The sequence below is a fragment of the Corvus kubaryi genome, unplaced genomic scaffold (assembly GCF_017639235.1).
Source record: "Corvus kubaryi isolate FWS band 111438036 unplaced genomic scaffold, C.kubaryi_AGA036_p1.0 37300, whole genome shotgun sequence".
In the NCBI taxonomy this organism is placed as follows: Eukaryota; Metazoa; Chordata; class Aves; order Passeriformes; family Corvidae; genus Corvus; species Corvus kubaryi.
The window spans coordinates 6,198,195-6,223,668 of NW_024581093.1; the positions used below are offsets into that span (position 1 = coordinate 6,198,195).

General features: G+C 54.6%; 2 protein-coding genes across 2 annotated transcripts in view; one reads left to right on the forward strand and one right to left on the reverse strand.

Annotated features, from left to right (window-relative positions):
* The window catches only part of HSD11B2 (hydroxysteroid 11-beta dehydrogenase 2), a 17,642-nt gene extending 740 nt beyond the window's left edge, over nt 1–16,902 (forward strand). The window contains exons 2-6 of the mRNA XM_042027745.1: nt 1–169; nt 14,140–14,352; nt 14,627–14,812; nt 15,413–15,550; nt 16,030–16,902. Of these exons, the coding sequence (XP_041883679.1) occupies nt 1–169; nt 14,140–14,352; nt 14,627–14,812; nt 15,413–15,550; nt 16,030–16,391 (1,068 nt within the window). The 3' untranslated portion in view covers nt 16,392–16,902. The remainder of the gene's footprint in view (nt 170–14,139; nt 14,353–14,626; nt 14,813–15,412; nt 15,551–16,029) is intronic.
* A 603-nt stretch (nt 16,903–17,505) lies between these two features.
* Nucleotides 17,506–25,474, reverse strand: part of ATP6V0D1 (ATPase H+ transporting V0 subunit d1) — a 34,552-nt gene continuing 26,583 nt past the window's right edge. Inside the window, exons 4-8 of the mRNA XM_042027315.1 lie at nt 24,889–24,968; nt 21,012–21,089; nt 20,241–20,417; nt 19,397–19,474; nt 17,506–18,878 (exon numbers count right to left, since the gene is read on the reverse strand). Of these exons, the coding sequence (XP_041883249.1) occupies nt 18,717–18,878; nt 19,397–19,474; nt 20,241–20,417; nt 21,012–21,089; nt 24,889–24,968 (575 nt within the window). The 3' untranslated portion in view covers nt 17,506–18,716. The remainder of the gene's footprint in view (nt 18,879–19,396; nt 19,475–20,240; nt 20,418–21,011; nt 21,090–24,888; nt 24,969–25,474) is intronic.

The window sequence follows — 25,474 nt, forward strand, 5'->3', positions numbered from 1 at the left end:
GGGCTGGTGCTGCCGCTGGCGCTGCTGGCCGCGCTGCAGAGCCTGTGCCGCGCCTGGCTGCCGCTGCCCCTGGGGCTGGCCCTGGCCGCCGCCGCCGCCGGGCTGCTGCTGTGGCGGGCGGCGCCCCGCGGGCTGCTGCCGGTGGCGGGCAGAGCCGTCCTTGTCACAGGTGAGTGCGGGGACACGGCCTCGACGCCCCGACGGCACCGCCTGGGCTCGGCGGGGAGCGGAGTGGGGCGTCCCGCAGGCACCGGGACGCTGCTGTCAGCGGGGTCCCGCTGGGGACCAAGGGACCAACCACCGCTGCCAGCGCATCCCTCATCCTCTTCCACGTCCAAGCAGAACCGGCCAGGCTGTATCTGCCCCCCGAAGCAGGGAGTTGCAATGCCCCCTCGAGTGTTGACCACTAGTTGCAGCACGATGCCGAGAGCTGCTTCCTCTGGAAGTGCCGAGACAAGATGGGACAGAGCCGGAGTGCTGGCTTGGGACCCCGTCGGCTGGCCTAAGGGCTTCCCTCTCCTCTCCTCCCCTTCCCTTCCTCCCCTCTGGAGCGGCACTTGTTCTTGGAAAGATTCTCATAGTATCTCTAGAGGCTACAACAGAGCTGGCTACCCAGCGCTGAGCATCACTGCTTCATCCAGAGCTCCATCCAGGGAGCTGCTGGTGACAAGGTCCTCCACTGTGTGGGTATCCTCGGGAAATGCTGCCCAGCTGCTGCCTGCCTCCTCTTTGGGCTGCCTGGCCCAGAGCTCCTCCATGGGGAAGGTTGCTCCTCAGGGAATGTGCTGTGCTCCCAAGTTTTGCACACTCTGGCTCGGTGGCTGAAGCTCTTTAGAATATCTTGGTATATACATGGTTTTCTCACTCCTTCCTCGTGGAGGATGAGAGCCAGGCTCAGCAGTGCTTTGCTGTGAGGCAATGGTAGTGGAGAGGTGAGGAGGAAGTGCTGGAGCTGGGGTGGTTTTTGCTCCAGGTGTGCCTGGAAGGTGCTTCTGGCTCCGCACGGATGCAGAGGGGAGGGAAACTTGTGGGCATGACCTTGGCAATGCTCCCAAGGACAGGAGCCTGCATCCTGGTGGCAATGTCTGGGCTGGGCTTGGAGGCTCTGAAGCTGGAGAAGGCAGTTGCCTGTTTCCTAGAAAATTAAGGCAAGACCTGGGTCCCCTTTCCAGGGGTTCTTTGGCAGCAGTGGGAAGTGCAGGGAATCCTCTGGAGGAGGAAGATTAGAGGAGCAAGGCAGCGGATGAATAAATGATTCAAATGAGTGAAGGTCAAAGCTGCAGCAGGGCAGGGCTGCCTGGGGAGGACATGTCTGACAGCCATGCGCTCACAGGTGCCCTGTGGCACACTGGCTCTGGCAGCCCTGGCTCTCTGGCATTGCCTGTATAATTAGTGAGTCAGTGACTGGAACAAGGTGTTCTTGCCCCAGTGCATTGAGGTGGCACCTCTGCAGCTCTGATGTGTTTGCTCTTGGCTGTAAATATTTTGTGGTTTTACAGGTTAGAGGTGCAGCCCGTGGTGCGGGATCGGCGTTTCCGTACTGCTGCTCCAGCAAGTGCCTGCCAAGGGGCAGATGCGAGGGCTGTTCTGCTGCGGATGGCATCCCTCACTTGAGTATTTGCATAGTAATTAGCCTGATTCTTTTAAGAATTAATTCCAGGCAACTAGGTATTGAGTAGCTGCCTGTGTCTCCTGTGGGAGCAGCCGGGAAGGATCAGGTCTGGGAGAAATGCAGCCTGATCGTCCCCCTCTTGCCAATGGGAAGCAAAGCCCAGCAGAGCAAGCGGCATGCTCTTGGATGCCTGGGGATGCTTGGCCTCAGTGAAGGTGTGTGAGGCTGGGGACAGAGCTCCTGCCATGCTGTGTGTTGTGCTGGACCTTGCAGATCAACTGAGAAATGGCACAAAGTCCTGTCTCTACGGAGCAGTGCAGGTCTCAGCCTGAAAATCTTCGGGCATCATTTCCTTGTATGCACATCTTGGCTGCTGTCTTAATCCTGCAGCAGCTTCAGTGATGCTTATCTGGAGCAAGGAAAGGTGGCTGCAGTGCTGTTCTATCTCCCTGGTGATGAGTTTCAGCTCTTCCAGCTGCCCACTCTCCCCAGGAACAACCCTAAGTTGAGCTCTGCATGTGATGCTCCAGCCCCATGTGCTGGTCTAGACATCTCTGGCTAAATAAAACCTAGTAATGGGAAGGATTTGAAGGAAAACTAACTGTGCAGCTCAGTGGGAAAATAGTGGAGCAGCTGTAGAGCTGCTGCAGAGCAAAGCTGCTGACCCTGTGTAGCAGCAGGGACTGGAAAATTGTGGCGTTTCCCATCTGTTGCAGGTTTGCATTTTGGCTGTTGCACATGGGACTGGGGTTTGGCTGGAGCAGGGATGGGCAGCTGCCTGCTGCTAGAGGGGAGCAAGGAATGCTGTGCTTTCCCATGATGAATCCCCTGGGCTAGCAAAGTAAGTGGTCACTAGTCCCTGCAGTGCTGTGTTTGTCTGGGGCTGTGACCTTAAGGCTTTTTTTCTGCATCCAATGGTCCAGCTTCTCCAGGAGCATGGCTCCAGTGGATGCAGCCTGGCTGGGGGCAGAGGGTGAGGAAAGCGTTAATCCTGTCTTCCTCAGGGATGTCACAGCTGTTTTCAGGGAGGAGGAGAATGCCCTCCTGTGCAGCCAGGGGCTGGGAGAGGTCAGCCCCAGGAGGATGGTGGGTTTGAGGAGGGGAGCAGAGATCAGTTGCTTGGCCCGGGCTGGGAGGGAGACAGCAGCTATCTCCATGCCTCCCTTGGCTTGCTGTCCTGAGCCTGCCCTTGCCTTGAAGATGAGCCCACACCTGGCACAGGCTTTGGCCAAACTTGGAAAACCAGAGGTACCCCAACATGTCTGTGGGGTGCGGGCAGGGTTGGTATGGGCAGCTGCCTGAACAGAGCCTGATCCAGCACTGGGAAGCTGCAAGGCAGCCAATACCCAGCATCCCTCACCAGGGTGTGTGACAGGGCACTCCAGGGTGCTGGTGCTGTTGGTTGGTACCTGTGGGCCAGTGGTACCAGTGGCTCACTGGGAGCTGCTTGCTCTGAACATCAAACAGCTGGTTTGTGTGTCCACCCCCCTTTCCAAATGGGAAACAGCACTGCTGGGTGTTCTTAGGGCCACTGGACACCTCAGAGCTGGGGGAGCAAAGAGGAGGGGTGTTATATCCTGTACTCCTTCCCATCGGGAATTGGTACAAAAAGCAGTCCAGCCTCTGGAGCCTGGGCAGGGGTGATGATCTGTGAGAGCAGTCTTGGAGGGACGTGATGAGCCTTGGCCTTTCCAGACTCAGACTGGCAGTGCTTTGTGCAAGGTTGGGCTTTGACTGGGTCAGTTTAGATATGAACCTAGACCATCCTTTGGTCCCCGTGGTCTTAGCAGATGCCTGTGGAATTCAGTGAGTCCATTCAAACCATACAACACAAGTAGGTGCCTGGAGGTGGTGGAGGGATGGCCAGGAGCCTGCCAGGGCTCTGCTGAGCAGCTGGGAAGTGCAAGCCTCTTGCTGTTGTGTAGCTCTGCCATGTGTGACCATGTGGAGTGGTTCTTTGGACAGTAGCCAATGCCCGATTTACTGCAGATCCTTGGAAAGCACCAAATGCAAACCAGCCCATAGAGTCTGCCTGCCTGCAGGGCTTTGCCAGAGCAGAGGGAGGACAGGAGTTGTGCTACAAGGTATTGGTTCATATGCTTCAGCTTGGATGAAAAGTTGAAAATAGTGAATTGTTGTTCTGTCTGTGATGGTGGTACCTGAATTAGCCCTCCAATAACCCCAAACATCAGGATGGCTGCTTGAGAGAGGCAGTTTAGGTCTCTTGTATCCTTACTATTACTTGGTGCAGTCTATGAAGCCAGGAACACCTGCAGATTGGTCTGTCTTCCAACAAATCATCTCTGTGCACAAAATTGGTTTGTAGGTCAGGCTGCCCAGACCCAAACCTGCCCTGTCCGCCTCTCTTCTTCCTGGCTGCAGGGGAAGTGTGGTTTTTCTGGTGAAGTGCTCTTGTTACAATTGCATGCCCCATTAACAATCTGAAATGGGTCAGAGCTTCAGATCACATTCAAGGTTAACAGAGGCTTTGCAACTTGCAGCGCTTCAGTGTTTCCCATGGACTCCACAGATGTTGAAGCATCTGCTGGCTGCAGCAGGACAGAGTGATTCAATCCAGATGTTGGGACTCCTGCTTTCTGCCACGAAGGTAAATCACTTTCTGTGGTAAAAAAGCAGCACTGCTCCCATCTGGACTTTGATGTTGTCTTAGATCTATTTTCCAGCTAAACAAGGTGACTGAGAAATGTCAGGGTCAAGGCTTCAGGGCTGGCTCTGGGATGGGCACCTCTGCACCACGGCGTGGCTAGAGCACCTGCACGGCGTGCTCACAGCCCGTGTGTGGTGCTGAGCCTGCCACCAGCCGTGCCATGAGAAATGCTTTATGCAAAGGCACTGCAGCTCTCCATAGGTGACTTTCACTCTGCTTCTCGAGCCAGCGATCCAGCTCAGAGGTACCTGGGATCTTCCCCCAGCCTAAGTGCAGGGGGTTGGAACTAGGTGATCTTTCAGGTCCCTGCCAAACCAAACCATTCTGTCATTCTATAAGTGAAGGCTGAAAATCAGCTTATTCCCTGAAATTGCTCTGATTTTTCCAGAAGCTATTAAAAATTAACAGCAGAGGCAGCTGCTGCCTCCAAGCTGAGAGGTGGGACAGGACCAAAATCAAACACCCAAATTCCAGCCCTGGTGTACAAGCAATTCCTGGTATACCTGAAGAAAAAAAATGCAACATTTAACTCTAGGGTTTGCTGCTGGCTTTTGGGAACAGAGCAGGAAAGCTGTTTTTTCTGCCTCTATCTGCTGGGCTGAAGCTCTCCCCCCGCTTTGTCAGCAGCCCTCCATGGATTTAGGATTCTTCTTTCCCACGTGAGGTTTCTTCAGAAATAGATACCTACCCCTGCTCACCACAGGCATGTGGATAGATATGCTCGGCTTTTTCTCACTTATCTATAAAATAAGCACTTTTGAAGCCTACAAATGACACAGACCTGTTGAGGTGGGAGTTTTTAGCACCGTTAACCAAAAATGATGAGCACAGCTAATTAGGAGGAAAAAAGCATTGAGGTTTCATACTGTGGGAGACTGGAGTTGGTAGAGAAACCCAAGCTGGCTTGATTAGCCTCGGGGTTATGCAGGGACATGAGAGCAACAAAGCAAAGACTTCCCTGCCGAAATGAGATTGTCAGATGGGAACGGATGCTTTCGGAAGGAGAGAAGTGTAGGCAGTTGCTGCCCTCTAGTCCAATGAGCAGCACACTTTTAATGAGGTCTGGGATTGGGTTACCCACTGTTGAGTCTAGCTCCCCTCAAGCCAGGATCTGGTTACAGAAGAGCTGGTTGCTGCTTTTACTAGTTGGAGCTCAGCACAGGGTTGGTGGACTTGCCCAGCCAGGGTTTTGTTTGAGGGGGCTCTTCAAGGTGTTTCCACCAAATCTGGGCAGCCATTTGCCTTCTCCCTATAGTCTTTTTTCAGGGCTGGTCTAAAACTCCAGCTGGAAGGGGTTTTTTTCCCAGGAGGAAAGGCTGCAGGGCTTTTACACCTCTTCACCTCCTGATGTGCCTCCTGTCATCTCAGATCTGAGATACTGCTGTGGAGCCTTCAAGGCCATGCTGGATGGGGCTTGGAGCAATCTGGGCTACTGGAAGCTGTCCCTGCCCATGGCAGGGGTGTTGGAACTGGATAACCTTTAGTGTCCCTTCCAACCTAAACTGTTCTATGATAAGGTGGAAAATGCCCAAATTTTCTTTGATGAGGTGGAAAAATTGCCCTCATACTGTCAGTGTGTTGCTACAGGTACAGTTTAGGACCTTCTATTTTTTAACCTCCCCACTATGTGTCTGTTATCTCCTTCTCTGCTCCCTTTCACTACCTCCCGTTCTTCTGTCTCAGCTTGTATGTGCCTGCATGAGCAACGTATCACTTCTGCTTCCTTCTCCCCTGGAGAGCTGCCAGCCCCTGAGCTTTCTCAGCTTCCCTCGGGAGCTGGCTTCCCTGTCACACATGGCGCTGTCCTGGGATTTGCTGGCTCTAAGGCTGTAATCTTGAAAAGCAGTTTTTGGCTTTACAGGATTTGCGGTGGCGCTTCCTCTTGCTGGGTGGTTGACCCTGTGGAGCCAGATGGCGAGTGACTCCCAGGCAGGCTAGGAACAGAGAGAAGGGATGGGCTGGAAAGCTCAGATACCTGCCCTGATATCTTCTGTGGCAACTTTGAATGTCTGGCCTCTCAGAATCATAGAAGCTCGAATGGTTTGGGTTGGAAAAGACTTTAAAGACCATCTTGTTCCACCCCCCCTGCCTTGGGCATGAACACATTCTACTAGACCAGGTTGCTCCAAGCCATATCCAACCTGGCCTTGAACACTTCCAGGGACAGGACAGCTTCTCTGGGTTACCAGGGCCTCACCTTGCTATGAGTACCCACTGTGACCAGTGTTTGTTCCTCTCTAGGGTCCTGGTTACCAGGTGGGGATAAGCTCCAACCTGGGGTGTGCAGCCATCCCAGGATGAATTCAATCCCCCTCTTTCAGCTGTTTTGCTGGGCTCTGCCTAAGCTGAAGGGCATGCGTGGGTGCTGCCCTGGCATTGCCTGGGTCAGCACAACTATGTCCAAGCACATCAGCCTGGAGGGCCACCTTCATGTATTTTGGGGAAAATGCACCAAAGTAGTCTTATGATACTCAAACTCCTACTCTGAAGAGCTGGTGAGAGCTGCAGGTGAAGAGTGAGGAGGGAACAACTTGAACTGTGTATGGAAAGGGCTGGTGTGGCTTGAGGTCATCATGAGGCATAGCTCTGAGCCTGGGGGCTTAAACAGCTCAGTGTATTTCAAAAGCTGTCTTGGCAGAAGCTCAGTTGGTGTTTGCTCAAGTGTTTTGCTCTGTTTCTAAAAAAAAAAATAAAGTCCCCATCTTCACATGGACCTGGAAGCTGCAAAAGAAAATAGTTGGTGCAGCTGTAGAGACCATCATGATGTGGGAATGGGCAGGGCTTGCACCACTTTTTCTGCTTGCTTGGGATTGTGGAATGTGGTGGAAGTTTACTCCTGTGACAAGAAGAAGGATGAGATGGCACCTTACAAGCAAAGTAGAATCTCATCACCAAAATATCCCTGAACTGGTAGAGCGCCATTGGAACTGCCACAGCCTTATTGTGGTGCTGCAATCTCTGAAATGCCTAACAGCTTGCTGGGCTTGCTCTGAAGCTGTTGCTTTGGTCAGCACTGTTCCCAGCATGGCTTTGTCTCTGCTGGCATCACCTGTGACTTGCCCACAGTGCTATCTGGGTGATACTTCAGGGCCTCTCCCATGGTTTCACCACATGGCTAGAGGTTCTCCTGGTCATGCCATGGTTGTGGTGCTTTGTTGTCCTGGCTAGAAACATCTTCCTGGAGATCTCTCTGGGTGGTGATGGCTCAGGGTGCTCCATGTAGAAGAGCTGGTCTTCTCTTCGGCTGCCTGTGGATGGATTAGCCCTGCCTGTAGCAGACCTTAGACGTGACCTGATGCCTCTCCTTGCTTGTTAGCACACAGGAGGGATGCAAATGGGGTTTGGCTGGTGGTTCTCCAGCCTGCTAGGAGTCCCTGGAGAGCCCATTTGCAGACCAGAGGTGCCCACCAGCAGGTGCCCCAGCCATGGCTTTATTGCCACCACCTTATTCCCCAGAATCATCTTCAGTGTCACATTCCAGACACAGCTGGTGGAGCTTTCTGGCTTCCCAGCCTGGTTCCTACCCAGCCTCTCCAAGAGCCCAGGTGGATGTGTTAGCAGTTGCTTGCCATTGGCACTGATCTGGTTGAGCTGCCCCTGGGCCCCGGGTGTTCTTCCCAGCGACAGCTCTTCCTGATGGATGGCTGTCGAGGCTTGTCGGCTCCATGTTCCCAGTTCGTGTTCCCTCTGAAGGTGATTATTAACCCGGCTATTGCCACAGCGCCTCACAACTTCCTCTTCTCAGAGGGACATCCATCCATCTATCCCAGATTAGCTCTGATGTACGGCCTGTGCCAGGTGGATGTCTGTGCTGCTGTCTTCTCTCGCTCATCCCTGCTTGCTGAAAGCTCAAATTCTTGACTGTGAGAGTCTCACCGCTCCTCTTGGGGAGAGGATCTCCACTCGGTGGAGACAGCAGCTGCCGGAAGATGCCATCCAGCCCCGGGGTGCGGTGAGCGGCTGCTTCTAGGAAATTCCTGTGCTCTCTTTCTGCGAAGTGTCGCGGTGATGCTGGAGGTGGCACTTCCTCCCCCCTGTCAGCTCGTGAGCACACGGTCGCTGCTCACTGGCAGCAGCATCACTGCCATGCCAGGGCTGGGTTAATTCCTGGATCCCGACTTCTTTGAGCATCCCACCAGGCACTGGCCTTGCATAGGGGGAGGCAGCTGGGCTCATTCCTGTCCTACTGCCCCAGGGCACTAACAAGATCCTGCCTTCATTAGCCCCGCGGTTTGCAAACAGCATCTGCTGCTCGCAGCTTTGGTGGGGGATACAGCGTCTGGATGGCTTTTAGTGACAGTGATGGGGAGGGCTGTGGCCTCTGACACTTTTTTTATTGCCCAGCTGCTTTTGTGCTATCAGGTCCCCAATACGGATGCACCAGTAAAGCTCCTGAGAAATGGGCTTTCATCCAGAAGCTGTGGGTGCATCCACACTGGCCTCGGGGCTCCTCGTCATCCCTGCCTGGTTGCCGTTGGTTGTCTAGGCAGAAAATCGGATTTCGCCCCTTCTCTTTGTTAAGTGGGAGATAACTTCTCGGGTGGAGGTGATGGCTGTGAGGCTCCAGGAACACTTTGCTAATCCATTGTAATTCATACCATCTGGCTATTGTCCCCGGCACAGGGAGGGGTAGGTCACCCGTGTACCCCCTGCCATGGGCATTCCCAGCTCTGCCTTCTGTCATGGGTCTCCTTGTGGGGCTGAGAGTTTGTCTGACCCCTGCTCTGACCCACAGGACCTGTTGGAGGGATGTGGCTATCCTGGGCTATGGGAGCCATCAGCAATCTCCCTCCAACTGCCTGTGCGGACTGTGCCATGCAGGAGGGGATCCTAGGGGAGCAGGGGCAGTGTGTGCCCCGCTTGGCTCAGGTCCTGCTCAGGAAGGAGGCTGAGGCTTTGCAGGGATGTCCACTCAGGCTGCTTGGGTGGGGGGCTCCTGCATTATCCACTCACTAGGGATTTGGGGATGGGATTTGGGTCATCCTCAAAGGCATCTTCTGGCTTTAATTTAATTTAATTAGGCTTGTGACTTCCTGAACCCCCCTGCTGGGGACCAGCAGCAGCATCACTGGGGCTGCTGCCACCCCAGCTCCATCTGCCTGTGCCTGGGTATGAGGGCTGCTTCCATGGGGAGTGGAGACATGGAATGCCATGCAAGCCACTGGCTGGGGGGGTGTTTCCTGTGGACAGTGATGACACTGGCTACGATGGGTTGGGGGCTGTTGGTGCCCCTTCCTGGCCCCACTCCCCCAGCAGTACCTCAGGTGTGAGAAGACGGTGGCTGATGCCCGGCTGGGGAGGCCGGGGCTGGTGCGTGGCTGTGGCAGCCCAGCTGCTGTGAGGACAGGTGCTCCTGCCTTCCCCTCCCTCTCCTGTGAGCTGCCAAGAATTTGTTCCCTCTTGTCCAGGGCTGACATCACCCCTTTATCACTCCTCGCTCCAAATGCGTGCAGCATCTGGAAGGTGTCGGCCACAGGGCCTTGCCCTGGCCACGCAGGATTTTGCTGGGCATTTTATCCCGCCTGGACCCGCACTGCGCAAGGACCCCCTCCCTGAGTTCGTTTAGGGGACGGCCATCCCCTCTGATGGCACCATCCCCCCTCAGTGCCACCTTGTCCTGGGCTTCCACATCCATGAGGTGCCCACACTCCCAGGATGGAGCTGAAAAGAACAGCTGAGTTGGGATCAGTGCCTGCTCAGGGACCCAGCTGAACCTTCCTCGGTGCTGCCCGGCTAAATCCCATCCCATGCCCGGAGAAGCTGGATCCAAGGTGGCAGTGAATCCTGTCAGAGCCAAAGGCCATGTTTAGCTTGGCATCCCAGGCAGGGTTTGAGCTTGAGCCTATGGAAACAAGTGGCTCAGCATATTCATCCGTTCGGCCTTGGTGCCCCAGCTCCCCCCCAGTTGATGGTGTCCTTGAGCCTGGTGACAGCTCCATCTTGGCAAGGCCTCTCAGACAGGGTGGTGGGACACAGCCCTAGAGCTCTGTGGGGAGGTGGAATTGATGTCCTGGGATTTGGGGAGCAGCAGGGGGCACCCAGGCAATGGCCTGCAGAGCTGAGGAGGGGGTGATGCCCTTCTAAGTGCCCAACTCAGCTGGCAAGCTCCCAGTCAGTGGAAGATGGAGCATCCTCAAGGGATGCCTCCGGGTACCTGGAGAGCAGCCCCTAGGGCTGCCGACTGACCATGCTGCTAGGGTGGCCCTGGGGGAGCTGGTCCATGCTCAGCCCTGGGGCAACCCCTCTTCAGCTTCCACACCAGGGTCCTCAGCTGGGGTGGCTGTGGAGGGGCCAGCTCCAGGAAGCTGTCGCTGTACCCACCAGGCTCTGGGCAGTTTTGTGGCCACACGGGAATTCTTCAGCCAAGCTGTGTTTCTCACTGCTGAGGTTTTGCACTGGTCCTCACCTGTTGTGCATGGTTCAAGGATGAGGCTGCAGAGGTCATGAGGATGCACAACTTGTGGTTCATGGATGAGGATTCACAGCTCATGGCTCAGGGATGAAGATGCTTGGCTTGTAGCTTGGGGATTAAGATGCCCAGCTTGCAGTTCTCCAGCTCCAGAATGAGGTTGCACAGCTCACAGCCCATGGATGAGAATTCTCAGCTCGCAGCTTGGGAAGGGAAGCCACTCCTAGGTTGTGTTGGGGTGAGCACCGCGGACCTGTGCCACCAGCCCTCCATCAAGTACCGTGCCAGCAGTGGGGGCAGGGGCAGGCGCATGGTTGTGGTTCAGCAGCTCCCGGGCCGTACCCGTGTTATTGACCCTCTCTGCTCCAATCAGCAAACTGAAGAGCTAATTTGGAGCACGTCTGTGTGTGGTGGCCTTGGTGCTAGTGCAGGAGCAGGGTGAATACCTGAGACAGCAAAATGTCAGAGCGTGTCATGCTTGACTCACCTGAAAGAAATGTGTCCACACCAAACCAGGACTGCAGCTTCAGCCGGCTCCTAGCAGCGAGGAAGCACAAGTGGTGCAGGCTGGCTGGGAGCTGCCCAACTGGCACAGCTCAGCCTCGGCGGTGGCTCTGCTGTCACTGGTGCGGAGCAGCTCTGGGCAGTGGATGCAAGATGCTTTGGGGTCAGTCCTCTTTGCCCTCCCTGAGTGGACAGGAGGGCACCCCTTATGACGATGCTGGAGGCCAGACCTTTTTGCTTGCTCAAGATAAGTAAAGTTGGGGCTTGTCATGCCAAAATTCTAGTGGAGGCTTGCATCTCGCACTCCTGGGGGAGCCGCTGAAGTGCCTGGAGCTTCTGCAAAGTCCTCAGGAATTGCTGCTGACCCACTCCTCTGGCAAAAGACTGTCCGCCCCTGGTGCAGGAGTTTGTCCCGGCTTGCTGAGCTTGCGGAGGGCTGCTGGATTTTGCAACCTGGACTCAGGCTTTGCTCTGCTCCTGCTGCAGCAAAAGCCTCCTTCTTCTGGCCCAGAGCCCATGGGGATGCAATGGGGGGCTTCAAGGTATGTGCTCTCCTCTTCTGCACTCCCTATGCCGGGCTTCTCCTGTGCTTGGTCTGACCACGTCCCTCCCTCCAGCATGACTGTGAAACCAGTTGGCAAGCTGGGAGCTGGGGCGGGGGGAACTGGCGCCGGCATCTCCTCGTGATGCAGCATCCTGGGAGGGCGGTGAGCCCAGCGCCAGCCTTGCCAGGGCTGCACAGACTGGACGGCTCCAGCACTCCCGGTGGGGCTGAGCCAGCAGCAATGGCTCCTGCGCCAGCTCTGGCATGGCCAGCAGCTCATGTGCTGGTGGCCATGGGGAGTGAACATGGCCCTGGGCAAGCTGCCATGCTTTGAGACCACGTGTTATGGGCCCAGGGGGTTCATTGTCCCTCCCTGCACTCTTGGCCGTGCCTGAGCACAGCGGATGGGAAGCTGAGCAGCGGCGGAGACCTTAAATAACACCAGAGCATCCTCACCCTCCTGGCCCTGGGCCTCCCGCCAGCCTCCCAGGAGTTTTTTTTTGGTATGTGTGTGAATAAATTAGAACTTCCGAAACAAACCCTCTGACTGCCCTGCTCCTCTAAGGCAAAATAAACCCTGCCTGACTTGGACAGCACGTGGTCGTGTTTGCTTCCTCCTTGCCAGACTTGCCCATAAGAAGCCAGCAAACCTGTTTCTCTCAGTTTTTTGGGATTCTCCTGAGGTTTTGAGAGTTATGTGGTGATAGGAAGCTTTGTGTTTGGACTGGAAGCTTGTCTTGCGGGCTGCATGGGAGCAGCGCAGGTAACCCTTCCAATCAGCTGCGTCATGGTGAGGCTGTGGCCACGAGCACTTTTATTTTTAAAGCTTATCTTTATTGCAGTTTTCTCCTGCACTGCTCGGAAAGGTGAAATGCACGTTATCTGTTTGTCGGCTGGCAGCATGCACTGTTCCTGAGGAGTGGAGAGGTGGATATGCTGTGCCAGCAGCACCTTCAGCATGCCCTGTGGACCGGGGTGCTGGGGGTGATGCTGGGGCAATGCCAGGGATAATGCAGGGGTGATGCTGAGCCAGCCTGGCACACATCCATGATGGGTGTTCGGCATTGTGTGGGAAAGGGCAGTCCCTGCAGCCCCTTCCTGCCAGCTGAGCACCCCCGGGCTGTGTTATCACTCTGGCCTCTGGCCAGGCGTTTAATTATAGGTTTCTGACGCAGCAATAAAGTAAAACTGAGCTGGGGACTGGGACAGAGACACTGAGCTGACGGCTTAGCTGGCACCCCAAGAGCTGTAAGTGCCCGATCCCAGCCTGAGGGTACGGAAGAGTGAGGCAGCCAGTCCCTGCTGCCCTCACCACAAGGCTGATGGAGGGGTACTGGAATCTCTGCCCTGGGAGTGACAGTCCCCAGGGCCACTGTTGTGTCCATACCTGTGTGGCTCCAGGTGCCACACAGGGTCCGTTTTCAGGGATGTCATCAGGAGCACCCAAAGGTGCTGGGTAGGAGAGTGCAGGGCCATGGGGCTGGCCCTGCAGTGCTCCCCTGTTAATGGTTAATGTGACTGGGCAGCGGTTGTGGCACGGACTCCCTGAGCTATCAGCACTGCCATCGGCCCCGGGAACAGCCTGTACCTTGCTGCTGCTGTTTGTTTGCATCCCGGCCGCTCCACCCTGGCCACTGGCCTTGTCACCGCTCTGCAACAGCCAGCTCCCACCCGGGCTGTCCCCCAGCCACCCAGGTGGTGGCTTTGCGGGTGACAGTGTCATGTGTGGTGCCCTTGTTTGAGCCGAGATGGAAGAGATGAGGCTGGGACCGGGTATGCAGCACCAGTACTCTCCCGAGTGGCCCATCCCGTTTGGATGCTCCCTCGAAGGATGTAGGGTAGCAAGAGCAGATCAGAATCCTTTTTCCCCCTCACCCTTTTTAACGCCCTCCATGCCCCAGCCAGGCGAAGGGGTGCTCTGCCTCTTGGCCGCTGCTTCTGGGAGGCGAAAAGCATTCGGCAAAAGTCTCCCGCGGAGCCTTTCACCAGCTCTGAATGGTGCTTGATGGAGCTTACAGAGGCTATTTTGAGGCTTGATGGCCCTGCATCGCTGCAGGGCTCTGGGCTGTTCTGGTGCATTGCTGGTGCCTGCGGGTTTACCTGCACCTTAAATCAGGGAGGCACTCGGGGCGATGGGGATTGTAGATAAAGGGAGTGTTTTCTTCCTCCCGCAAGGGAGAGAAAACAGCAGTTCCGTGACCTGCGAATGCCCCAGGGCAAGGGCACGTCCTGGTGAGTCAGGAGCTACAGCGGGGTGCAGAGCCAAGGGAAGGGAAAACGGATGTTGGGGGTGGGTGTTTGGTTCCTGGGGTTACGGAGAGGCAGAGCTAGGGCGTCTTTGAGGGCTGGGGACAGACAGTGACTGTCACTGGCCACTGCAAGGCTCTTCCTGTCTCTTTCAGGATGTGACTCGGGCTTTGGGCAGGCAACAGCCCGGCACTTGGACATCATGGGCTTTCGGGTGTTTGCCAGCGTGCTGGACCTGCAGAGTCCCGGTGCCCAGGAGCTGCGCCGGAGCTGCTCGCCGAGGCTGACGCTGCTGCAGATGGACCTGACCAAGACAGACGACATCCAGCGGGTCCTGCAGCACATCCAGGCCCACACCAACAGCACAGGTAGGAGGAGCCTTTGGCACCCCCTCAGGACCCCACAGAACTCCTTGGGACCTCAGCCTGCAGCCAGCATGGCAGTGCTAAGCCTCCATGTGTCCCCACAGGGGGCTGCCTCCCTGAGGGCACCTGCACCAACAGCCTTTCCTAAGTTCTCTTCTTGTCCTGGAGCACCCCACAATTCCCTTGCAGGACCCCCATCAGCCTGGGGAGCAGCTGGGAATCCCAGGGTGGGGGGTTCCCTATTTAGGTCACCTCTTCAAGCACCCCATCCCCACAGGACTCTGGGGCCTGGTGAACAACGCCGGCTTCAATGACACCATCGCTGATGCTGAGCTCTCGCCACTGGGCAAGTTCCGCACCTGCATGGAGGTGAACTTCTTTGGCTCCCTGGAGCTCACCAAGGGGCTGCTGCCCCTGCTCCGCTCCGCTGGCGGCCGCATCGTCACTGTGAGCAGCCCTGCAGGTGAGCAGCCTCCCTCCAGCGTGGCACCCCTGGCACCCTCAGCCCAGGCACAGCTTGAGCATCCCCCTGGTGTGGTGCAGTTCCCACCCCCCAGGCACTCCAATTTTCCCAGCCAACTGGCAGCAGGTACTCTAGGACGAGCTGGCAGCATTGCTGAACCCCACAGCAGCCACCAAGACATGGGGAGATATGGGGGCTGGGGACCTGGTCACAGGCAGCATGGGCAACTCAAGCCCAGCTGCCACGTGCCTCCATTGGGGATGACAGCCCTGGCCAGGGTGGGAAGATCAGCTTCCTCTCCCCGGCCTTTTTTTTTTCCCATTAAAACACATTAATCCTCCATCAGGGGTGACAATCCCAAACTTTAGCTGGACAGGGAGGCAAAATCAATTTCCTCTTCCCTCACCGCTTTTTTTCCCCCCTCATTAAAACATTAACTTGAAGCTAATTTCAGTTGTTTTCTCAGCAAAGCAAACCCTAAGCCATTTCCTTGAGCAGGGGCCAGGAACACAGCCCTACACAAGCCCTGCCCTTCCCCCCTGCCTGCTCCCCTCCGTCCCTGCTGGAGCACTGGCTCACTCATTCTTTCACTCGTGCCAGGTGACATGCCCTTCCCCTGCCTGGCAGCCTACGGGGCCTCGAAGGCAGCCCTCAGCCTGCTCATGGACACCTTCCGCAGCGAGCTCCAGCCCTGGGGCATCAAAGTCAGCCTCATCCTGCCCGGCTACTACAAAACAGGTAAGAGGATCAGTGCCCACTCCCTGCCTGTGCCCGTGGGCAAAGGCCAGGTATCCCAGGGAGGCAGAAGATGAAGCAATGGGATGAGTAGTTGGTGGTGGAAGCATGCAGCTTCTGAGCATCTCCAGCCACCTCCCTGGGGACAGCAGTTATCCTGTGGCCACTGGGCTCTGGTGAATCAGAAAGAGGGTCAGGATCAGGTCCTGCCAGCAGATCCCATACCACCAGGGCTGGTCAAAGCAGCTCAGTCATGTTTATGAAAGCGGCATCCCCATTGCAGGCAGGGTCCAAGACCCCTGGTCCAGTGCCAGGCTACCAAGAGCCACTACGGTGCTACCCTCGTCAGTCTTTGCCAGGGTCTCAGCAGGACGTTCCTGTGAGGCTGGGAGGAGGCTGGGAGGTGACTGGGGCTGCTGGCATCCATGGCAGGGGCCTGGATTGGGGGGCCCACACAGCTCATGGGGACTGTGTCCTCGCAGGGACGACGTGTGACCCTGCCTTCTGGAACCTGCAGAAGCAGCAGCTGTTGGCCAGTCTGCCCCAGGAGCTGCTGCAGGCCTATGGCGAGGACTATGTGGAGGAGATCAACCAGCAGTTCATCCAGTTCATGAAGGTGGCAGTGGAGGACCTCAGTGCAGTGGTGAACAGCATCACAGATGGGCTTCTGGCTGCCAATCCAGCCGTGCGCTACTACCCAGGGCAGGGCCTTGGGATCATGTATTTCATACACCGCTACCTGCCCTATTTTGTCCGAGACTTGTTCTTGAAAGGATTCTTCATCAACCCCAAGCTGCCCCGAGCGCTGCAGCGAGAGCACCACAACGATGCGAAGAAGGCCTGACCTCGGCCTGCACAGGGCCTTCTCCCAGGATTTCCAGGCACACCAGCCCCTGAGCGCGTGCACAGCCAAAGGCACCGCCCTCCTGCACCGTGGGGGAACAATCAGCACTAGACGTTAAAAACCAAATTTCTTTCCAAAATCAGGTAGATCTATTTTCTATTGTGCAAGAATCAACATTTTTCTAGAGACCTTGGTTTTGTATTTTTTCTAACCATGCACCCCCCAAGAGGCCCATCCCTGCCTGACTCAGCAGCTCTGCACCACAGGCTGGGATGTACCTCCTCAGCTACCCACCACCTTCCTTACTGCTCTCAGAGCTGTTTGTCTTCGTCCCCTCTTGGCTGGGTCAGGGCTGGGACCCTGTGGCCGCTGCCTCCCTGCCATTCATTACACACTCCACGTGCTCCTGACGAGTGCAGGGGCCCAGATCAGGCTGCCAGTGCCGCAGAGCTCTTCATGAGATGAACTATGTGATTGTCACTTTTTAAATAAATCCATTCTTGATATTCCAGCAGGTTCTGGCTGTCTCCTTCTGCAGTGCAGTGCTGCAATGCTGCTCAGGGATGCCCAGCCTGCAGGCAGAGCTAAGGTGGGTCACGGCTGGCACCATGCCGAGCACTGTGGCAAGAACCTCACCTGTGGCAGCAAGTGCCACAGGCACTCCCAGAAAAGGGGTCAGCCTGCCAGGAAGGATTTGTGCCCACTCCCTGCTCCTCCCCAACCCTATTCCAAAGGCTTTCTTTTGCTTTGCTCCCACTCTGTGGCCCTGCTGGGGCAAGGATGGAAGCGGTGACAGTGCCACACGTGGACAGCCCCACGCACAGGGATAAGTCATGCAGCTCCCTAACCCTATGGAGCACTCCCGTAAGGCTGCACCCCTTAGCTCAGCAGCCAGCTGCACATACAGACCAAGCACTGTCATGGCTTGGGCTGGAGGGAGTACCCTGAGCCTCATGGGCTGGTATCACCGCCATGCCTGTGATAGAAACAAGTGTCCCAACTCACACAGGAGCCACACCAGGCTCCACTATCACAACTACCAAATTCCCTGTGGCTGATGGGGGCTCCACCTGGGGCTGTGGGAACAGGTGCCCAAGTAAGCAGGAGAGCACAGTGCAGTAGGCAGATATTTATTGGTGTAGAGAGGAGGGGATCACAGGAAAACAAACTGCAGAGGTGACCACAGCACTAGCTGGGACAGAGCCGCTCTCCACTGATCCTTCCTCCCAGCAGCATCCAGCATGTTTCCCACCAGCAAGGTTTGTCTGCTGCCATTGCACATCTCCCAGAACTCAAGTGCAAGTAGGAGCTAGCCAGGACAGAGCAGCAAAGAGCAGGGCTGCCACACCATGCCCAGGGCTTGGCTCCCACCCCAGACCATGGACAGGCAGGGCCTGGGATATCTCCACCCTCACCAGGGTGACTAAGGCTGCTCTGTCCCCTGGCCAGCTGTGCCATACAGCTCCATGGCAGCACCAACCCACTCTCTGCAGGGGAGGAGCCTGGATGTCTACCCTCCAGGGGGGCAGGGCTCCAGCACCATCCACAGAGCCCAGAGGAGCCCCAGCTCTTGCATGGTTGTGACAGTAAACTGCAAGCTGGGGGTCTCCACAGGAGGAAGGAGCTCAGCTAGCTTATGGAGCCCTGTCCACTGCAGCAGGGATACTGATGAGAGCTGCTTCTGCAGACACAGCAAGGCTGCACAAGTGCAAACACTACCGGAGTGGGAGAACTCTGCTCCACAAGGACTCTGGCTCCACCCTCACATTCCCACAGGCTCCATTCCAGTCCTGGCCAGGGCTGCTTGGTCTCTTCCAGGTCAGGGTTCACTACAAGGGGATGCAGGGATTGCACAGCAGCATGGGCTACACTACAAACCACACTCTAACTACATCTCACAGGAATAACACCAAGTAGGAGGCGTGCAGAGCACTGACAGAGGGCCCCCCCAGCCATGGCAGACCTGATGCGCTCCTCTGCAGCAGTGGGACCCCCTCAGAGGCAGCCCCCTGCAACTCAAGCTTGCTCTATGAGCATAAGCGCACACAGCAATTAGTACAGGAACACTGGGACTACTGCATACACAACAGGAGGCCCTCCTGCTGCACAGGGCTAAGCCTGGACCACTGGTCCCTCTGGACGTCTCACAGTATACACAACTCAAACGTCAGCTTGTGAATAATTTAACTAGCAACTGTACAGTTTCCTCATTTGATCCAGTTCCATAGATGGGACATCCCTGGAGTCTGGGCAAGGGACAACTCAGGGAGTTAGGGGTCCCTCCGGACTCCAGGGGCGGGAGGGTCGGACAGGAGCAGAGCAGAGTTAGAAGATGGGAATGTAGTTGTCGATCTTGGTCCTGTGCCGCTGGGCAATGCACTCTGCGATCCACACAATGTTGCGGCACTCCTGCTCCTTCAGCTTCACGAAGGCGTAGAAGACTCCAAAGTGGAATTGGTTGAGGAAGGCCAGCTTGTTCAGCTTCACCTGGGGAAAGCCCAGAGGAGGACATGTAATTTGTTCACCTCATATAGGAGGAGTTGGTCAAGGCAAGCGTGAAGCTGCTTGGAAGGGCCCATGACTTCCCAGCAGGCTGGAAGGCTCAGCACAGGTATCCTGTTCTCTATCTCTCTAGGTTCTCGGGACAGCTCTAACCTGCAGCATATGGCTCAGGACAGGCTCTGACATTGGAAGGGGAAAATATTTATAACTCAGGTACCATAAAGTCCTCATTTTCCACATAATTACACTCTGGTTTTGCTGCCAAATATCCACCAGGAGCCCCAAACATGCCTCCCCACACTGCTCTAATCTGTCTGGGTGAGACAACAGGCCAAGCACTATGCCAGGCCCCCATTCTCATGCAGGAGCAGAGGGCAAGCATGCTTCTCCTTCCCCCAAATCCTGTTCATCCACAGCACTCCTGACAGGGCAGCAGACCAGCTTCCTGACGCCTGGAGCTTTGCAAATGGCACATATCAAGAAGCATCTCAGGGCTCACTCACCTCATGCTCAAAGAACCGGTCTTCAAGGGTTTTGTCTCCAGGGTTGCTGCCAGCCCCTTCAAATAGCAGCTTGTACTCCTGCAGGAAGGCATTACATGAGCATATACCCTGTACCCAAGCTCAGCAGCACTTGAGGGCCCCCTGTGTGAGACAGATACTCCAGCCACTCTGTCAAGTCAGAGGACAGAGAAGCCAAGAGTCCTGCCCCTTCTCCAAAATGTGCAGTTCTCAAACGTGTACCATTGCTTTGAGTCTACAGGAAAAGGGGCATCAAGTACAGACCCCTCCATGTACAGACTGGAGTGTTTGGGCCAGACCCCAGTGCCTACACACACTGGCTGCTCAGTACGGGGACACTGAGCTCAGACTCCAACTCCAAACGGGTTGCCAGCCATGCACAAAGTGGCTTGAACACAGACAAATCCAAACGTGTCCTCTCAGGTCAGTGTCTCACCTTCAACTGAAGCAGCGCTCAGGGCTGGAAGTGGAGCAACACCACTTCTCATTGAAGACACATTTCCATTCCTAAATCAGGCAAGGAGAGCCTGGCACTGCTGCCACGTCAACACCTCAAGGGTTTGGTGGTAAAGGCAGTCCCCACACCCTGGGACAGGGAACATTGTCTCCCAATCACCACTGAAATGACAGCCATGACTAACAAGCCAATGACATTTCAGGCAAGCCAAGTCCTGGCCAAGCAGAGTGCAGGACCAACAGCATTGCAGAAGACTGGTACCTCTCTCCCCAAGCTGTCAAGCCACAAGTTCCTCCAGGTCCCCAAGAAGCTCTGATCCAGAGCAGGTCCTTGTACCAGTCCCCACAGCCCTCACCCCAGAGCACTCACAGGGTAGTAGTCAGCAACGTTTTTGACTTGCTCGTAGTCATCTGCCCTGGCCAGCTGAGCTAGGCCCTCAGGGTAGAGCTTGCCACAGTGTGGGAACAGCTTGGCTCGGTCCTCCTTGGACAGCTCAGTACCAAATGAGTTGATGGTGATAATGAAGGCCCTCCGGTCAGCTTCAAACTGCAGGAAAAAAGTGGTTCATGCTGGGATGCAGTGTCTTTACCAGAGGCTGGCAGATATCAGTGCTGCTCTGCACAAAGCCACATCAGAAGGCAGCATGAGGAGGCTTCCAGGATGTGTACAGCTCTCCAGTGCTCAGCCAGGGCAGGCTACAAGAGCAGGCTCCCAGTACGCCCAGTAGCTGATACCTGGGGAGCAGTCAGGTGCGGAAATCCCTATCCCAGGCACAAGCCAAATCCTGCCCAAGTCAAGGAATGCCTCTCACCTACTGCTCCTGAGTTCTGCACATCTCACATCAAGCCTTGGCATGTAGACAGGCTGTGACCCAAACAGCTCTGGTAGCTCTCCTACTTGTTATCCATGTGAGAGGATGAAGAAGTTGCCACAGAGGCAACAAATGTATCAGTACTTGGGGAACCAAAGTCATATGCAGGCAGTGTTCCCCAGGTCTCCTCCCAGCGAGCAGGTCAAGTGGGCCTGGGGATGCTGAAGACTATCTGGAGAATGCTTAACACTGGCAGACAAGCTGGACCTGAGTAGGGAGTGATGGCCATCACTCTAACACTATCCAGCTATGGGAGCTTCCAGACCTACCTCCAGGATTGGGCACATGGCATCTGCCGTGGTACCTCCCAGCGTCTTGCAGAACTTGTAGAAGGACTCCAGGTAAGCCTGGAAGAGAGAGGGCAGATGAGCATTCTTCTGCACAGCTTCATCTACTCCCCCACAGGGCCTTTAGCAGAGGACAGACAGCAAGCAGGGAGGCTCCCAGACGCTCTGTAACACAGCACAGGCAGTCTGGCCCCATGTGAACTTGCCCACACAAGGACAGTGCTTCCCCAGGAGCCAGAGACATGAAGGATTGTGGTTGGGTTTGTTCAAGTGACTGCATGAGCTTACTGTGGGCAAGATCTCCAGGCAGCAAGGTTAAAGCCTATTTTTCTCCTTTGAGTCGCCTAGCTCACTGAAGCCTCACATGGTTTCCTGACCCTGCTCTGGCCTCCACAAACATGCCAAGCCACACAACCATAGCTGCAAGACCTACACTCAGAAAGTAGTGCTGCGTAAGCAGAGTCAAGAGATGAGACAGGACATCTGTGAAAGAAACCAGCCATTCTCTCTAATTGTCTTTTCACACTGTGGCCACTTGGTCTCTTATCCCAACTGGAGCACTGCAGAAAACATAAGGCCGGGCACAGCTATGCTGCCTCCAGGAAATGTAATCCTTTGTGGAGATGTTCTGTAATCCATCTGGAAGATGACTGTGTCTCCCAGGGGGAGCCTAAGAAGGCTGTGGATGGCTAAAAGTATCATTCAGTAAAAATGTTCTCAGAAGTGATCATGTGATAAAACACCTCCCTGGGCAGAGAGCTGCAACCAGAATCACTTCAAAGGGATGGAAAAAAAGAATGCAGAGACACCATAAATCTCTGCTTTATCACAACAACTCTAGGACTGAAGATGGACCAAGAAAGTGCAAGTTGGACACCCTCAGCCTCTGCACTAGGAAAGCACCTGGATTACTGTGTTCTGTAAATATTTGTTACCACACAGTGCAAGAGGACAATGCTGGGTGAGCATCACTCATCAAAGAGAGCCTCTCCAGCACTCGCCACTGCTCAGGTGGAGGAGAGCACAGAGCATCAGTCTGCAGAGTTACCACAGGAACAGGGACATGGATAATGGATGCTGTTTGAGGCTGACAGGAAAGGGAATGTGGAGAAGAGATTCAGTCACTACCTCTGCCCTTATCAGAGCTCATGCACAAACCTAAGGCTTTAGAAGCAAATACAGGTGAACTCAAATATCCAGCAGTGAATGGGGATCCAATATCACAGACACCATGGAAACAGTCTGTAAACACCTGAACACTGGTGCCCTTCCAGCGATGGCAACTGACAGAAACGCTCCAGTGTCCTGAAGCCCTTACCCCAGGAACAGGGGTGTCTTTGCCTTTAATGATCCTCAGTCGGTCTTCCCTTTCATGAACCCACCCCCTCTACCTCCTGCTAGCTTCATCTGTCCTCAAATCCAGTCTGAAGACAAGCCTGTCATCCACGCTGACTTTTCCAACATCATCTGTAGATACCACCACAGCTTGGATTCCCTCCTCTTCCAGGTGAGGGTTTCCATACAGAAATCATCATACCCGAGCCTCTAATGTGTCCTCCTTAGCACTTTCTCCTGTTTTGCTGTTCATACTCTGAGGTAAGTGGAATGAGATAGTGTCCAGGTCAAACACGCTTTACAGAGGGATTCAGTAGCACAGTGATACTCATACAGTTCTTTTATACTGTTAGGAACACGTTACCTTGCAGAGAGACACTTGCTTAGGTCAATCACTACCCAAGATTCCATTTCGTAGTAGGAAGGAACAAGGAGACCCTCACTGTACAAGCAGAGCTGGGGTTCCCTCCTTGCCTCTGCTATACACCACTCCACATTTATCCACATTGATTCACCTGCTTTATTTTATTATCCAGTCACAAAGCTCCTTCAGCTGGTTCCTACAAGAAAGTCACCAGCAAAGGACAACAGTCAGCTGGCTTCACTTCAACAAGAGGTGAAACAAAGGGAGTAAGCACTGAAGATAACAATGCCAGCACACTTCCGTTGCAGGACTTGGCTACTGATTGCACTCTACACTAAGCACTGACCACTTTTAACCTCTGTTCCCCATCTTAACCATATTTCCATTTGAGAACCTTCATTGCTAACAAGAAACCTTTGTAATAGCTTTCCTCCTATGAATCCTGCTCAAGTCTTCTGTCAACACCCTTACAGATTCCTGAAAAAAACCTCCAGTATGTCTGGGAGATAGCACTTCCCCTTCCCATGCCAACTTCACATGGACACAGGCATTTGTCCCGGGCCTGTTGTGTTTTTCAGAGCAGCTCTCTGCAGATTTCAGACCTGACTTTATTTCCCTCATTTGCATTGTATTATACATTTTCCAGTCCCTAGGGAGAGAGGTGGCTTCAAATAGAGTCTGTAAGCAGTAATCACCTTTTCCACCCCTTCATCCCTGTGATTTGTTACGGACAGAGCCCCTGTATTCCCCAGGGGCTGCTCTTTAGCAAGAACCAGTGCCACACACACTGAGGCATTACAGGCACCTACATTTCCATTTGTGGGTAGGAAGAGCAGACTACAAAGCAGTATCAAGCCTCAGAAAGGATATGGGAAAGGACATGGCAGCTGGGATGCAAGGGGATACATCCCATCTCCCTCCCAACTGGTTTTCCCTGTGCCCACTCTGCTCCCTGCCTTCCCCTCCTGACTCACGTCAAGACTGAGGCCAGTGCCCTGCAAGGCTGTGGTGTTTATGCACACAGGTGTCCCTCCTCATTACAGCAAAGACCAGTACATGCCAGAGGCCACAGGCAGCTGGGCATGACTGCTGACACGCCGTTCCTTCTCCCTCCCTTTACCTTCTTCCCTTCACGCCTGACCTGCTCTCTGCCTCTCCAAACAGGCCACAGCTTCCTTAGGAAGAAGAGGTCACACCAACTGCAGGCTGGCTGTGACCAGCTAAAACAAGATTGACAGATACAATCTACATCCCACCCTTGATCCAGAGAGTTGAGATGGAGCGATAGCCACAGCCTGCACATAAACACATGCTTCGACACTGCCAGCTAAAACCAGACAGGGCCCGCAGAGGAGATGACAGCTCAGGACAAGGAGATCCTTAGCCCCTCCACATCCCTCTGCCAATACTCTCCCCAGCTTCCACCTTTTACACTGCTCTACCAAGGACATCTAACCCCAACCACAGCCACAGAAGGCTTGAGCAGACTGCTGGAAGGTCTTTGGAAAGGGCTCAAGACAGGGTGAGAAGCCGATGGGAGTCCTTCAACCAAGTTTAAGATCTAGTCACCTTGAATGCAGTTAACTACACCTCTGAACCCCTGTGGTGAGGGAGCAGACTTCTCCTGCCTGCCTGGGGCATGAGGAAATTCAAAGACACAACCTCTGCAAAATCTCTTGCACGGACTCGACAGCTCCAAGAAAATCCTCCTCTCTGCCTAGCTCTGGTGCCCTGACCCGGCAGAGTTGTGTGATCGGATGTCAGGGCCCTCCAGGAGCGCTATCTTTACTTTCCAATGGATGCAACTAGGTTTTGGCCATGTTTAATCACCATGCCAGGAATAAATAGGGAAATTAATATCTCCTTCCCTTCTTAGAGACTCTAGCACTAGGACAAGAGGCAACAGGCAGAAACTGATGCACAGGAAGTCCTACCTGAATACGAGGAAGAAGTTTTATACTGTGTGGGTGACCATGCACTGGAACTGTTTGCCCAGAGAGGGTGTGGAACCTCCCTCACTGGAGATATTCCAGAACCACCTGGACACAATCCTGTGCCATGTGCTCTGGGATAACCTTGCTTGACTGAGGAGGTAGAACCAGATGACCCACTGTGGCCCTTTCCAACCTAACCCATTCTGCAATTCTGTGACTCATTTACCTTATACAGGGTGTTTCGAATTATTTCAATATTCATTTCATCCAGGTCCTGTTCAGATATGCAGTCTTGGAAGAAAGCAGCTGAAACAGAGACAGAAGTTAGCATTGCCCTAACCAGACCCATGCTCAGCACTTTCCAGACTCCTCTATAATACCAGGCAGAAGCAAACCCTGTCTTGAGTTTGTCCCTCCTAGGCCTGGCCCTTATCTTCAGCAGCCAAACTGTCGTGACTCAAAACCTCAGGCTCCACCATGGTTCCTTAGGCCATAATAATTTTTGGGGTTCTCATATGAAAGTCTTGCTTCACCCTTAATCCTATGGTTTTGTTAACAGCCTATTCCCAGCAGAAATTCTCAGCTCCAGCCTCCAGTTATCAGTGATACAGAAGCCTGTATTTAAAAATAAGCAATCCCCAAACTGTTCCCACATGCAGGCACTTGGAGGTGACAAGGCAGCTTTGAACTGCCTGCTACAGCATTGCAGGAGTGCTTAAGTACCTGTGAGACAGCAGCTAGTGAGTCACAAGGAGCTGATGCTTCTGCCTCCTTCTACAATATCTTAGTGTGGATTAAGAAGGCATGGTGAT